We start from the raw sequence: 15,302 nt of genomic DNA on the forward strand, positions 1-15,302 counted from the left end.
TACACCTCTACCGAGGAGGCGAGGCAGGGTAACACTACGAGGCCTTTACAAAGTTCCACTAGCTTCAGAAAACCCGCTACAGTTTATAGGAAGCTCCAATGCAGGAATCCCTTGCAGGACCGCCATCGCAGCAAAATCCTCCCGAGGGCCTCCCTACACTGACCACTCCCCTACTGCCCTTGCCCCTTTCGGGTAAGGTAGTCCTCCACTAGCTTTCCTAATTAATCAGCCAAGGGCGTCCATAAACCCTTGTGGTGGCACGTGTTTCTCAAGTTAAGCTCTATGTTCCAATTAACATTTAATGATCTTGTCATGAACATAAATAGAATAACAACATAATTGGAACATAGATGTAATGAAATATTAACCTAAAACCATATAAAGCAGTAGCAGAACTACCCAAGTGATTCAGGGGTAAACAAGGTATTCAGGATGAACAAACTAGGGTGACCTATTGGGTCCCATCAAAATTAACCTATGCAGATCATTATGATTAATCAGAACATGAGTAGGTAAAAAGAAGTGATCAAGGGCACAACTTGCCTGGGACTTGAGATTCCAGGTACCAGGATGATCTTCAAGATTCGTAACCTCGCGGCTAATCGTAGCAATACAAACAAACATAGTATAGGAAAATTTAACATCACAACAAACATATATGCAAAATACATATTAATAATCTACATATTAAAATAAGATCACAGGAAAAAGAATTATTAATTTTGGAGTTGTAGATTTTAAGTTATGGATTTCCAACGATTCTATATGTTTTGCACAAGATTAATTAGTATATCAATTTAAATATGGCTTTCATGTTAAAACTGTGACACAAAATGATCAACAATAATATTACAAAGTTATAGAAACTGGAATGGGTTAATTCGGAGTTCATATGCATTCTCTACAAAATAAACAAGTTTCTGCATTTAAATATGTACTAAAAACTATTTTCTAAATGATTTTCCTGGTTTTATTAATTATCTGGGCCGGGCATCATTTCCTGGAAAGTGCAGGGGTTAGATGGTAAAATATCCTAGACTCAGTGCGCAGCACAGGGTGGATTGCGGGTTCTATTCCTCAGAACCCCGAGGGTTCATATGCAAAAAAAAGCACTGCGAAGCGGTATCATTTGTTTCTGGCCTTCGGATTAGGTTTGGACGGCCCAGATTAAATCTTTCCAACTCCGAACCGGTAAGCGATCGTACCCGTTAGATCAAAGATCGACGCCCACAATTTAATGAAGGCGCGATCTAATCTTCACCATGCATACACTGATCGACGGTCCCGATCACCCAGCCGAACCGGTACTAGTAAACTAATCCTAGCCGTTCCCCAGGGATCCTGTGGCCACGACATTGCCTTCCACCTCCCGACGGCCAAGAACGGCGGCGCCACAGGTCCGAAAAGGCGGAGGCCCCTCCGGTGAACCCCAATCGCGCACATACGTACAAATCCTCCGATCCAAAAGCTCCTATGCGTTGCCGAGATGATAGCGAACACAACGGAGGGATTCTTACCTAGCTTCCGGCAATGGACGAACCGCCCCACGGAGTTTGGCGGACGCGCGGCGGTGTTCGCGCCACGGTGACGAATCCCGAGGGCTCTGGCCGCCAATTCACGGCAGGGAGGTCCCTGGATCAATCCCCGACGCACGACGAGACTCACAGGGCCGGCGACGGCGCTAATTCCTCTCTCTCTGCGCTCTGCTCTCTCTTGGTGGCGGCGGCACAGATTCCGCCCGTGGTGGCGTGGATCACCCCCCCTTCTCTCTCAATCGTGCCTCACTTGATGACCTGGGCAGCGCCCGATGGGTTGAGTCGAGGGGGAAAGCACCTACGAGCTGTGGATTTTATGGGGGAGGGCAAGTCCGAGCTGGTCAGGGCGACCGCGGTTGGCGCGAGTTTACCGGCGAGGAGATCGCGTTCCGTTGCAGGAGAACGAGCGAGGATCCAACGTGATGACCCCACCAAGCGCGGATCACGGGGTTCCGTTGGAGGTGGTCGTGCACTGCCCACCGCCAGGAAACGATGTTCCGATCGGCGTGGGGAAGAAGAATGGGTCCGACAAGTGGAGACCACCCGACAGCGGCCCAAGGTGACAAGCTAGGCGACCGACGCGAGGGACCCACATGTCATCCATACTAAGAGAAAAGAAAAAAACGAAACAGGAGAATAGGGTGGGCTGGTGCGCAAGGTTGTTGGGCCGCGCGGGGAGTGAGATGCTCAATTGGGCCGAAATGGTGGCGATCCGGCCCAGGAAGTGGAGGATTTTCTCCTTTTTGTTTTATTTTCTGTTTTCTATTTCCAATTGAATTCACTTTTGAATCTGAGTTTGAATTTTCTATTTCAAACAAAAGTGCACAATCAAAATCCAGCATGATGCAATATTCATTATATATATTTTTATTTATTCATTCATTATTCTACATAAATAACTGCTTTTGAATATGTAGCACACATGCAATTATTTTAAGAGAAATAGTTTATATTGTATTATCTCAAAAAAATGTTCTCACGTTAATACTTATGAACTTCAATAAAGGCTAGTTCATATAAGAATCATTTTTATTGCATTTTTGTTATAGAACTTTTATCTAAGGAGTTGTGAATTCAAATGTTATGGGAATTCCAAGGGAGAAGGAAAGAAAAAAAAATCTAATTCAAGTTCTTTGAAATTTTTTTTACTATATTCTCAAAATGAGATTTAGGGTGTTACACTCCTATATTCTCGCTCAGGGTTCTAGGTACGGGCGTCATCCCACAGCTTTTTCCTAAGCACGGAGTGTATAGGTTTGGGTACGTCAGATGGTCTCTATGCAGTGGTCATTTCCAACATTCGCATGGTGAGGACTCTAGGGAAAGCCACGTAGTGAAACCTTGTCTACTCACCTTGGAAGTGTTTAGGGGTCCATACAACCCGAGGCAAAAGGGATCATGGCTCATGGGTAAAGTGTGCAACCTATGTAGAGTTATGAAACTGATATATCAACCATACTCACGGTTATGAGCGGCCTTGGGATCCTCTTTGATTAGAGATACAGATGGTTCGAGATGCTATGTTTTTATTTATGGATTTGGTTACAAGATGATGATTATGGTTTTATTAATGATGTTTCTATCTATGGAGTTTGTATTTCCTCTATGAGGATGTACTCGTTAGGATGATAACTTGGGTTTGATGATAAAACTTGGCTTATATTAATGAATAAAACTTGACAAAGTAAAAGCAACCTGCTTTTAGACTAACCCTACATAAAGCTAGTCCATCTCAACCAAACGAGACATTTGCTGAGTACGTTGATGTGTACTCACCCTTGGTTTCACAAAACACCAGGTTGCCTTTGGTGCAACCTATCCTTAGGTAAAGAGGAAAAGGGCATCAAGGCGGATCTCCAAGATTTCCAGGACTTTGACGAGTTCGAGGATTAGGCTAGTGACCTCCCCCAGTCGGCTGCCTATGGTGGGTTTGTTTTCGTTGGCTACGTTTTTATTATGTGCACTTTGATCTATATTATGTAAATGGCTCTAGTTTGTAATATTATTACTTACTCACTATTATTCAAATCATTGTGCTATGATGAGTCATTTATGTAATCGTTGTGTACGTGAGTTCTAATCCTGGCATGTACATGGTTTGCATTCAGTTTACCTTCCAAAACCGGTTGTGACATAAGTGGTATCAAAGTCGTGCTGACTTTAGGACCACTGGCCTAGAGTAGCATTGGTTGTTTTAAGGACTTATTGACAATTACTTCAACTCATCCTTGATGTTGCTTCAAAATATTAGTCACCTCAACTTATTCTATGTTGTGCTCCTATATATCATCTTGCCAAAAGTATTTTATTCTAGTATGGTCTATACTTCTCTCAATCTATTAGATCTGATCTCACTCTTCGATGCCCCCGCTCGCACATCTGCCTGCGCCACGCGTGGCCTCGTTGACCCCGCCTGCGCCACACATGGCCCCATCGACGAGCGAGACCCGCTTCACTGACCCCAACCTCGTCTACCACCGTCGCGGGAGTCCCCTCCCTCGGCGTCCATGGACCCAGGCCCCTCGATAAGCGCGGTCCGATTCGCCGACCCCACCGTCATTTATAATCGCCACGAGCCAGCCACACCTGTGGCCCCTAAGTCGTCGGTGTACCACCCGGCCACCATTCACCGCGACCCCCGGCACATCCACCCGATGGTGACTCGCCACGCCTTCGGTGTCCTTCGGCCAGTCGACAGGATGATCCTGGCCACTGGTACGACCACTACTCTGGCTGGACGTTCGGGTTTACCCAAAATTTTGGGTCAGGCTTTTCGGGTTTTTTACATTTTGGGTTTCAAGCAGCTAAACCCGAACCCGTACCCAAACCTTCGGGTACCCGTAATTTCGGGTACGGGTTTGGGTAATAGTAAACTACCGATTTTACCAACCATGCACCAAATAGCACACACAAAATTCCAGTTCCAATCACTCACACCAGCCACTCAGACTCAAACATAGTAGAGCACATATGTCTAGTCTAGTCGTCCACAGTCCACACAACACAGTAACGCACAGCACTACAAGCCTACATCAGTACACATTCTAGCAGTGCACAGGCACACAACACAGTAGCAGGACTAGTAGCAAAGTACGCATCTAGCTTGCAGCAGCACACGGCAATACGGCACAGTGGCTCACTAGCTAGGGTTAGAGTCTCGAGCATGGGCGTCTGTCTATTGTCTCACTGTCTGGGCGAGTGGGCGTGGGCGACTTGGCTAGTTAGCTAGGCCGTGGGGCATGGCATACTAGCGTGGGGTACTAGGGTGTGGGCATTAGGCCACTAGCCACTAGGTGCAACGCGCTGGCGACCTGCTACTATAGCTAGTGCGCGCAGGGGGCTTGGGTATTTCAGGTTAAATGGATAATTCGGGTACCGCGGGCTATTACCCGATTAGGACCAAGCTAAATTCGGGTTTTTTGTTTTAATACCCGCTGGAACTATTTGGATACTGGGCTTCAGGCTAAATGGGTATGGGTTCGGGTATTTTGGGTTTTGGGCTTCGGGCTCGGGTTTTATGCCCAGATCTAACCACTATTCCACCGAACACCTCCCCTGTTCCTGCCTCCGTTCGCACCGCCCTCGCCGACCCTCACTAGCGTCGGGCCATGGAGGAGTACGTGGCCCTGCTGGCCAACCACACCTGGGACCTGGTGCCGCTTCCACCCGGCACCAATGTGGTCACCAGCAAGTGGCTCTTTCGCCACAAGCTGATTTTGGACGGCTCCCTCGACCGCTACAAGGCCCGCTGGATCCTTCAGTGCTTCACCCAGCGCCCGGAGTAGACTATGATGAGACCTTTAGCCTGTTGTCAAGTTCGCGATCATTCGCGTCGTCCTCTCCCTCACCCTCTCCCGGAACTAGGCGATACATCAGCTCCACGTCAAGAACGCCTTCCTCCATGGCACTCTGTCGGAGACTGTCTACTACTGCTAGCCGACCAACTTCATCGACACTGCTCACCCGGACCTGGTCTGTCGGCTGAACCACTCCCTCTACTGCCTCAAGCAGACGCCGCAGGCCTGGTACAGTCGCTTCGCCACCTACTTGGCTTCCATCGGCTTCGTCAAGGCCAAGTTGGATATGTCACTCTTCATCTACCGGCGGGGCGAAGACACCTTCTACCTCCTCCTCTACGTCGACGACATTGTGCTCACGGCAGCCACCGCCGATCTCCTATAGAGCACGATCATCGCCCTCAAGCGGGAGTTTGCGATGAAGGACCTGGGGCCTCTCCATCACTTCCTCGGCATCACTGCCGAATGCTGGCCCCAGGGTCTCTTCCTGCACCAGTGCCAGTACGCCATCGACATTCTAGAGCAGACTGGCATGTCCGACTGCAAGCCCTGCTCCACGCCTGTCAACACTCAGGCGAAGCTCTCTAAGAACGACGGACCCTAGGTCGACGACGCGATGTCTTACCGGAGCCTGACAGGTGCGCTCCAGTAACTCACCTTCTTTCGGCCTGACATCGCCTACGCTATCTAGCAGGTGTGCCTCCATATGCACACTCCACGGGAGCCCCATCTCACCGCTCTCAAGTGGATCCTATGCTACCTCTGAGGCTCCCTCGACTACAGCCTCCTCCTTCGACCATCCTCGACGTCGGAACTTGTGGTCTACACTGACGCTGACTGGGTCGGCTGCCCCGACACGCGTCGGTCCACCTCCGGCTATGCCGTGTTTCTGGGCGCCAACCTCGTCTCGTAGGCCGCCAAGCAGCAGCCCATCGTCTCTCGCTCCAGCGCAGAGGCCGAGTACCACGTTGTGGCCAACGGCATGGCAGAGGCCTCCTGGATGCGCCAGCTCCTCCATGAGCTCCACAGCACCTTCAGTGCCGTTTACCTCTCCACCAATCTCGTGCAGCATCAGCGCACGAAGCATGTGAAGATCGACCTACACTTTGTCCGGGAGCGTGTCGCTGCAGGCGGCGTTCGGGTTCTCAACGTCCCCACAACGCTGCAGTTCACCGACATCTTCACCAAGGGGTTGTCGTCGAGTGTATTCCTAGACTTTCGGTCCAGTCTCAACATCTTTACAGGATAGAGTTGCGACTGCGGGGTGTTAGAGTACCCGTTAGGGTTTTGATTGTCTCCTGTGTATTTACCATCTTGCTCTACTGTAATGGGCTTGGTCCAACTACCGAGTCTATTAATACAACATCCAACCCCACTCAAGGGTTAGGGTTTCCCACATATAGCAATGATTTTAGCCCCTTCAGTCTCCTCCAATCCTTTTGTTCACAAACAAGTCGGCCTGACTCTCATGTACGCACTCGACCTGTCCCTGGTTGGTGAAGACGAGGCTAGGGATGGCAACGTGTATATACTCATTGGGTACTATAATTTCATACTCGTATCTATCAAAAAATTATACCCATTGGATTATCCATATTCGCTCAGGAGAATAGAATCTTACCCATACTCGTACTCGCACGGGTAATTTCACTCGTTGGGTAACTCGTACCCCCTATGAAACTCAAAATGTCAAACAAACACATAAAAATAAGTTAAACTTAAAATATAACAAACTACATGATTACATAACTTAATAGTTATACAAACAATAGCAAGAGAAGGTTTTCTTTTAAGATGGGCTTTTTAGATGGTAATAGTGGTATTATATGGGTATATTTTATCCATCGATACACGGGTATAGATATTATCCATCCATACTCGTACCCGTCTACGCGATGGGTACAAATTTTTACCCATTAATATACACATGGATAAAGAAATCATCTCATATCCACTTTTATATCAGATAAAACTCATCGGGTATTCGGTTACCCATTGCCATCTCTCATGCATAGGGCTCACAAAGCGTCCTAGGTTCATGGGCAGCCATGGATGAAGGAGAAGGTGACGAGGCTACTTGGGGAGAGGTGCCTCGGGCTCACAACAGCATCTTAGTAGTCGTTCGCATGAGCTTAAAGCAGCACATGTAGTTGTGGTTGCGAGCCACTCAGCGAAACACTATGAGATGGCTACAGCGAACACTAGCCAAACAGCGTATTAGGTTCATGGGCAGCCATGGATGTAGAAAGAAAGGTAGAGATAGCAATAGATACCTAAAACCCGATACTCGATGGATAAAGCTCCATTAGGGCATGTGTGTATGATATATTCTGATGCATATGGGTATTTTATTAGGCCATTTATTATACCCATCAGGTATGATGTGCACCATCAGATATGATGTGCATATGGTTGTTCTCTCTTATCCAATATCTACTACCCGATGAAAAACTCGTTAACATATAACATGTGAACCTAGATTATTAAAAGTGTTCTATATAAATTAAAATGCTAAAATTGTAATAAAATTATGTTGGGTTAGATAAATTTACCATGCTAGATAGAAAGACTATTTTATTTTAGTATCTTTCAATATTGATGAGATACAATGCCTAAATATTTTGTATTAAAAACCCTAAACCCTAACCCCCCTGACACTTTAACGAGACAATAGATTTTACTATGATGTCGAATTTCATCGATTGATGCAGCACAGTATATAAATATAACGAACAAGTGAATTAAGAACACATTGTTATATGGAACCTTCCAAGGGCAAATTAAGAACACATCGCCCATTGCATTTTCATACTTAAGTTGTAACATCTGTGTCGGTGTCATTCATAAAACATAGAGAAATTCAAAAGTGAAATACATAGTTGTCTGCCGTCTCCTCAAAAGGTGAATATATTGCTCAACCATTCCACCGCCTCGTCTACTAAGGATCCAACAGCCCATTAGAATAAAATACTATGCCTCATCGAACTTGATCTTTTTCGCTGATGGTTGAATGCTCCCTATCTGTCCAAGTAACCAAGAACATAGCAGACATTATAAGAAATATATAATACGACGAAGGTAGGTATCCAGAATGATAAAAAAATGATCACAACCTACCAAAAAATAGGATCACATGGCTTAGATGAGTGAACTAACAAACTACTGAAAATAAACAACAACAAAACTGAACTAGTAATCCTATTTTCTATTTGCAATTTATACGAGAAAATTGAAACATCAATAGGCAGCAAACATCATAACGTTGGAAAGGTAGCAAATAATGTGATAACAAAGCACTTTCTCGTGCCTTCTTTTGGATTTTAAGGCTTAAGATTTCTAACTCCAAGCCAAGCACAATTATTCTGAACTCCAAACCAACAGGTCACAGTCACACTTCATCGTGTCAAGGGGAGAGATCCATTAGTCTTTCCAAAAAGTACTACTGTTGCTAATAACTAAGTCAACCTGCCACTTAAGACCCTTTTTCACGAGTGAAAAGCAACAACCCACAAGAACTCAATTCCATTTGCATAAGAAATTTGTATCTGCCATGTTTTCTCCTAGTTAATGTTAGAACAATTTTCATTAACAACCTTTCTTACATAGTATTTCAAAGTCCAGATAAAAACTAGAACATACAAACCCACATCTTCAATTGGCAAAGATTAATAAACGGCAGATAATAGCATTGTTATGATATTACGACTAAAACAGGCTTGTGCAAAAGTTATCCTAACCGCTATCAAGGATGTAACTTGTAAGGACTATATATCCTGTTATGAAACGTAGTGAGATCCAAATCCCACAGATTTAGTATGATGTTTTGAACTAAATACTTAAATTTAAAGCATCAATTTAAACCCTGATCAGCTGCACTTTTGCAGCAGCAGCTGCTCAGTTTCTACAGTAGCCGCTGGGGTGCTGCAGCAGCAAGCAGCTCAGATTGCTGCATTTGGATATGTTATCAAGAGATGCCATTAAATAAACTGAAAGCAGCAACAAAAGGTTTACTTACAAGAGCTGGACACTCATAGTCAATACCAGCTGCCTTGATTCTTTTGCGACGCTTTCCATCCCGCTTTACAATTCCTTCAACCATCTTTTTGTGCTCTGCTACAGTCTTATCCTGGTGACAATATAACTATTCAGTGCAATGCACATTAAGCTACAATTGTAGCTAGCACTTAGCAACAAATTACCTTGTTGTGTCTCTTCCGTTCAATTGCTACTCGATCAACAGGTATAAATCCCCTTCGCACCCCTTTCCATCTGTACAAAATTGAGGCCAAAAGCATTTCAATCCAATTTTAAAGTCTAGACAAAAACAAAGAAACAGACAGCATGCACAACTCTGAGCTACTTCCTCAGATCACAAATATAAATCCATTAAGTTTTGGACAACAGTCATCAGGGCTACAATCCAATGACACTTTGATTATCAATATCTTATAAAATAGTCTTATTAAATGAGAAATATTTTCGTAATGAATATGGTAATACAAACCTAGTGCTAAATATATAAAATTTTAGATATTGGGAGTCGAACATTAAAAAATTAAGTTGAGACAACCCTCGATGAACTTATATTTGTGATCAGAGCAAGTACATCAACAAAGTTTAAATAGATATGCAACTATATTTCTGTACAGACTACAGCTAAAGTGCTAGGTTCCATATCAAGCAAGCACATAAAAAGAACAAGGATACCAGAACACTTCCTTAAAATGTCAGATTATGTCCTCATCTAAAACTTTATTCCCTAAGCTCTAGTTTTTTATTTGAAGTTGCAGTCCCATCATCCAAGACAAACATATACACCCATCCAATGCAAGTACATAACGTCGACTTGACAACTCAGGCACCTAGTTGATTGGTGCACAAAGTCATACATGCAAAGTGTAAGAAATTCAAGCCGTATTTTTTGTTAACACAAAAATATTAACACTGGTTATTATCATCTCAACCAACTAAATGTTTTAGTATTTGTTTCAGAAGTCCATGTTACGTTTTAATTTCAACAGATATATGTGCTTTTTGAAAAGCTAAAAGTCACTTCTGATAACCAATGTCACATCAAATGCATTTGTGCCCATGTCTTCTCACACCACAAGCTTATCTGAATAATTAAAACCCAGACTACATGGAAAATCAATTCTACTTCTCCCATATTATAAGGATAAGCGCAAAAACAAACAGAATATAGTAGTCAAATCTAATAGGCACTTAGAGAGCCTTACAATTTAGGATGAACTTTCTCTGGCTCAACAAGTGCAACTTGCAAGGTGCGCTCAAACAAGAGATAGTTATTCATCTCATCTGCTACGACCTTTGCCACCTGTTACACCAAAGCACATTAGCAACCAGCAAATAGCATACATTTGCTGCAATTAGATATGAAATAAGGTTCTTACAGCAGGGTTCTCAAACTCAATGAATCCATAGTGCTTGGACTTTCCTGTCTGAAAATATCATGAAACCATAAGTTATGGGCTCACCAAAAAAAAATAGCACAGAAATCATGGCATGTGCCATTCTAAACATACCTTGCGGTTACGAGCGATCCTAAGCCTCTTAATATCCCCAAACTGCTTAAAGAACCCTGCAACAATAGCAGCAGCAACAAAAGAGTGCCTTAGCACAATGACTCGTGCATCCAGCACTTTAATGTCGCATTAATATTTCACCACCAATGGAAGGAAACATACCTTTCATCTCGTCCTCGTAGAAACCATGGGGGATATGCCCAATGTAGACGATTGTGGCTGTGTTTTCGGGCTCTTCAGGCTGCTGCACCTTCAGATGCTTCTTACCGGGGCCTCCTTCCAGCGGCTGCACCAAGCGCAAGACGCAACAACACCACCAAGGATTAGCACAAAAAATGGACCTATTTTTCCAATCTCACGGAAACCCAGGAATGGTGTGTGAGAACCACGCACCAGGAAATCCTTGCCCTCGCCTGGGCGCGGTGCCGCGGTACGGCGCGCGAGCACTCGCTTCTGGTTCCGCTTCTTATCTCGCATCCCCATCTCGCCGGACCCTCCTCCTCTCTACCTGCACAGTCCTGCGGGACGCCGCCGTTCGCGAGAGTCAGCGAGGGTGGCAATCAGACCAACGCGGGAGGACCTCAAGGAGGGTCAAATGGAACTGAGAGATTCGGTGGGCTTCCCGTACCTATACTGCGTTCGTCAGGCGCGGCGGAGGCGGGAGGCGCGGCGGAGGCGGAACTGGAGGCGACGCGGCAGGGAGAGACGAGGCGACTGGCGAGGAGCCGTCACGAGGATGGGCAAACGAAGGAGGGGTTAGGGTTTGGGCATTCCGGTGCGAGGGTAGTATTGATGGACCTGCGGCGGATGTCTTGGGCCGCGGCCCAAAATTAGAAAGACTTATGGGCCGCTTGCTTATTTTATAGTACATTTACAGGATATGCGGTCCTTGGGTCTAGTTGGTTGTGGTTAAGTTGGACCTTTCGCGACTCTTCAAACTAGCGAGACAAGGAAAGATTAAAACAACCTTTCCTCTTTATTTGAAGAAGAAACACTCCATTTAGTTAGAGACACATTTCTTCCTAGCTACCGGAAAGGAGAGAACGGGAGAGAGACAGATAAGCCTTTTTTTGGCCTTCTAATTTAGCTCGATTTCGGAAGACAGTTCTTTCCTTTTAGGAAGTAGCTAGTAGAGGAGCCATCTATTTGGTAAATTTTTTAAGATGATATCGAAGAGGGGACCGACTAATATGAAAGCAGATATTATGTGCAAACGTGTAAGCAGCTCTCTTGATCCGTTAGATCTAGATCTAACTGTATGCTATACTTAACATTTAAATCATCACACCACCACCTCGTGTAGCTTTATAAAAAGTTTCTAACAAGCCACGATTATACATACGGTTGGATCTAAATCTAACGAACCAAGAGGACTGCTTACACGCTTGCATCTAATGACTGCTTGCATATTAGTCATTGTCATCGAAGAGATGTATCAAAGAGGGTCTGATTTTGATAATTAAATATACTCCTCCTGTCTAAATTATTACAATTTTACCTTCAAATATGGACAAACACTTTGTCTAGATAGACATTTCGTCTCAATCCAATCAGTTCTGGACTATTTTTCTTCTCGCTTCCTTCCCATATGTTTTCTCACCTTTCACATTCTTTTTTCTCCTTAGACTACCTCCAGGAGACTCCCTCACTCTATCCTTATTTAGCACGGCCAACAATATACAACGAGATTGTGCATCCATCCCGTTTCTAGCAGACTCTGTATCCCACTAGATAGGGTTGGAAAATAAGCTCGAGTCTCGCGAGCCAGCTCGAACGAGCCGAGCCCATTTTTGCGAGCTCACTTTTGTAGCGAGCCAAGCCGAGCTGGCTCATTCCAGCTCACGAGGCGGCTCGCGAGCTATGTCAAATTAACCAATTTATAGAATAATGATAAATATTAGATAATTTTATGAATAATAACTCGTTTTTAGTCTTTGATGATGAATATATTACAATTATAATTTAAATTACTTATAATGTTGAATGACGGTTCCATATTTTGAATTTTTATAATGTTAATTCACTAAATAATGCAATAATAAGTATGAGGAAATGGCTCGCGAGACGAGTCAAACCTCTTTCTCTAGCTCGCCAAGTGGACAAGCCGAGTCGAGCCGAGCCTGTTTAGTAATCGAGCCGCGTCGAGCGAGCTTGGCTCGGCCCGTTTCCAACCCTACCACTAGGGGTAGATATCAAGCCATCTCGGCTCGATCGAGCTTGAGCTGGCTTGGCTCGACTCGTTAAGCAATCGAGCCAGAGAACCAGCTCGGCTCGTTTGCGAGTTCGAGCTGGCTCGTTTAGCTCGCGAGCCACAACAAAAAATAATGTACATGTATATATATACAACAATATAATTAATTACTAGTTAATTTCATAGTAATTTAGCACTATAAAAGATTAATAATACTCATAATTCCATATATCACACCATTTAAACCCTAAATTAACATAATTTATTCCTTATTAATTAATCCAATACAAGTATAGGCTTTGTTTTGCTGATAAATGCTAGCTCATTCGAGATAACGAGCTAGCTCGAGCTCGTGTCGAGCTGGCTCGTTAACGAACCGAGCTGAGATGTTAGCTCAACTCGTGACAAAATTGAAATGATCCGAGTCGAACGAGCTCACGAGCCACGAATATTTTGTCGAGCCCTATATCCCACTCCACATCCTCATAATTCTTTGCGTGGAGGGAAGAGACACCGGAGGGATGGGGAGCCTGAACCTGCGGCACGCATTTTACACAGCCTTATACGGAGTCTGCTAGATCGCTGAACAATAACTTACATCATGTAAAATAGGGATACACGGCCACATACGGAGGCTGCTGGAATTGGTCTTAAGGTTGTCCACAACGGATCATATAAAATAGAAGATTTGTATTGTAGATTATATTATTTATAGAGTGAAATTTGAAATAGGGAATGAGATAAGAAAGGGATAGAATAGCTGCCAGAGGTAGCCTAATAATATATATAGAGAGAAAGGGGAGTGCTCCATTACTTGTGGTTCAATAGTAGAGGCTTAAAGGTGTATTAGTAGAATGTCTGTGCATTCCGACGGCATATTAATCATATTTGATGGTATTGTGTAATGGTTGTACGATACGTGGGGGCCCAACGGTAATCAAGTGTGATGGACTCTCCCAGAAAAATAAATATAAAAATAAAGTGGACCCTCCCTACGAAATAATTAAAACTAAAGTGGACATATGGCACACCTACCACATATTAAACTAAAGATTTGCACTTTATCTTAGTCAAAAGACCGAGAAAGATATGAGTCGAATAGAAGATCTGCCCCCCCCTTTATAGTTAACTTGACCACTCATCCACCTTCAACTAGCGAGGTGGTACTATCCGAGAGCACTATGTTGTGTGCGGCTTCATGTCATGTTGGGCTTGTGTATTTTCTCAAGGCACATCTAGGAGATAACGACCCATGTCACTTGACGACGCACGACAACAGTGGACAACGGGTTAGATCAGAAGGAAATATAAGAACTTTTTTTTGCAAAAGGAACAACGGTGGAACCCAGAAAAACCGGTGCTTTATATCAGTAGAGATATAGTTTGCAGCTAGAATATAGCATACCTAAGTTTTGGCCTTACCAAAAGTGTGGCCAACAAAAAAGGCGCCAATTTTTTTGTTATCTTTGGCACAGAAAATGAATTGTAGCATGTGTAAACATATATGCACACCATAGTTTAGTGATGAATCAAACAATATAAACATGTTGAGTTGTGACATGTTGTGGCACCTTCTGATCACCAACCAAACTTTTCCTCAGTATCTCCCACCGCACAACTAGAAATTTTCCTAGCTATGGAAATTAAGTATATATGACAAAATCTAAAAAGCTTCGTAAATGTGGGTATTTATAAGCTTTTGGATTTTGTTGCTATAATCGAAGAAAATTGATCCATCATTTTGATCTTTGACAAATTTATTTGCCAAGACCAATCCCAAATGGGAAATGATTATGATTTCTAAGGACAAATGGAAACTGCTTCCTGCCCTTCCCACCGGACATAGTATATCACAATATGCATAATGTGTATATGTCATAGCAAAGATACCAGGATAGCAAAGAGTGCCTAAGAAAGAATTGCTAGGGAGTAGGGAGTAAGTCCTTTCAAGTTGTAGAGTTCATGACATCAAAAGCCTAACACAAAAGGATTTTTATAGAGGTCCAGGTCACGGTCCTACGTCCTATTGTTGATTATAAATTGTTGTTTGTAGATGGTACACAAAGTTACAAGCTCCAACCAAATGAGCCATGGTACCTCCACATTGAGGAGAGGAATAATACAAGCTAGTCTTGCTCTAAGTGTTGTTGCTTGGTCAGGTGGATTGGAACTCTTTTGGCTTAGATTTGGTGGATCTTGGAGTGATTTATTATGGTATGTTCAACCTCTTCTTGAT

General features: G+C 43.9%; 1 protein-coding gene across 1 annotated transcript; it reads right to left on the minus strand.

The window, feature by feature from the left end:
* Positions 1 to 8,112: 8,112 nt before the first annotated feature.
* Positions 8,113 to 11,640, minus strand: LOC100856944 (MKI67 FHA domain-interacting nucleolar phosphoprotein-like). The gene is given in 9 exon segments (NM_001254830.1): positions 8,113 to 8,353; positions 9,348 to 9,458; positions 9,532 to 9,601; positions 10,570 to 10,667; positions 10,744 to 10,791; positions 10,876 to 10,931; positions 11,038 to 11,161; positions 11,269 to 11,393; positions 11,504 to 11,640. Coding segments are annotated over 8 exon segments (648 nt in total). The 5' UTR covers positions 11,359 to 11,393; positions 11,504 to 11,640; the 3' UTR covers positions 8,113 to 8,302.
* Between the last annotated feature and the right edge of the window lie 3,662 nt (positions 11,641 to 15,302).

This window comes from Zea mays, chromosome 4 (genome assembly GCF_902167145.1).
Source record: "Zea mays cultivar B73 chromosome 4, Zm-B73-REFERENCE-NAM-5.0, whole genome shotgun sequence".
Taxonomy (NCBI): Eukaryota; Viridiplantae; Streptophyta; class Magnoliopsida; order Poales; family Poaceae; genus Zea; species Zea mays.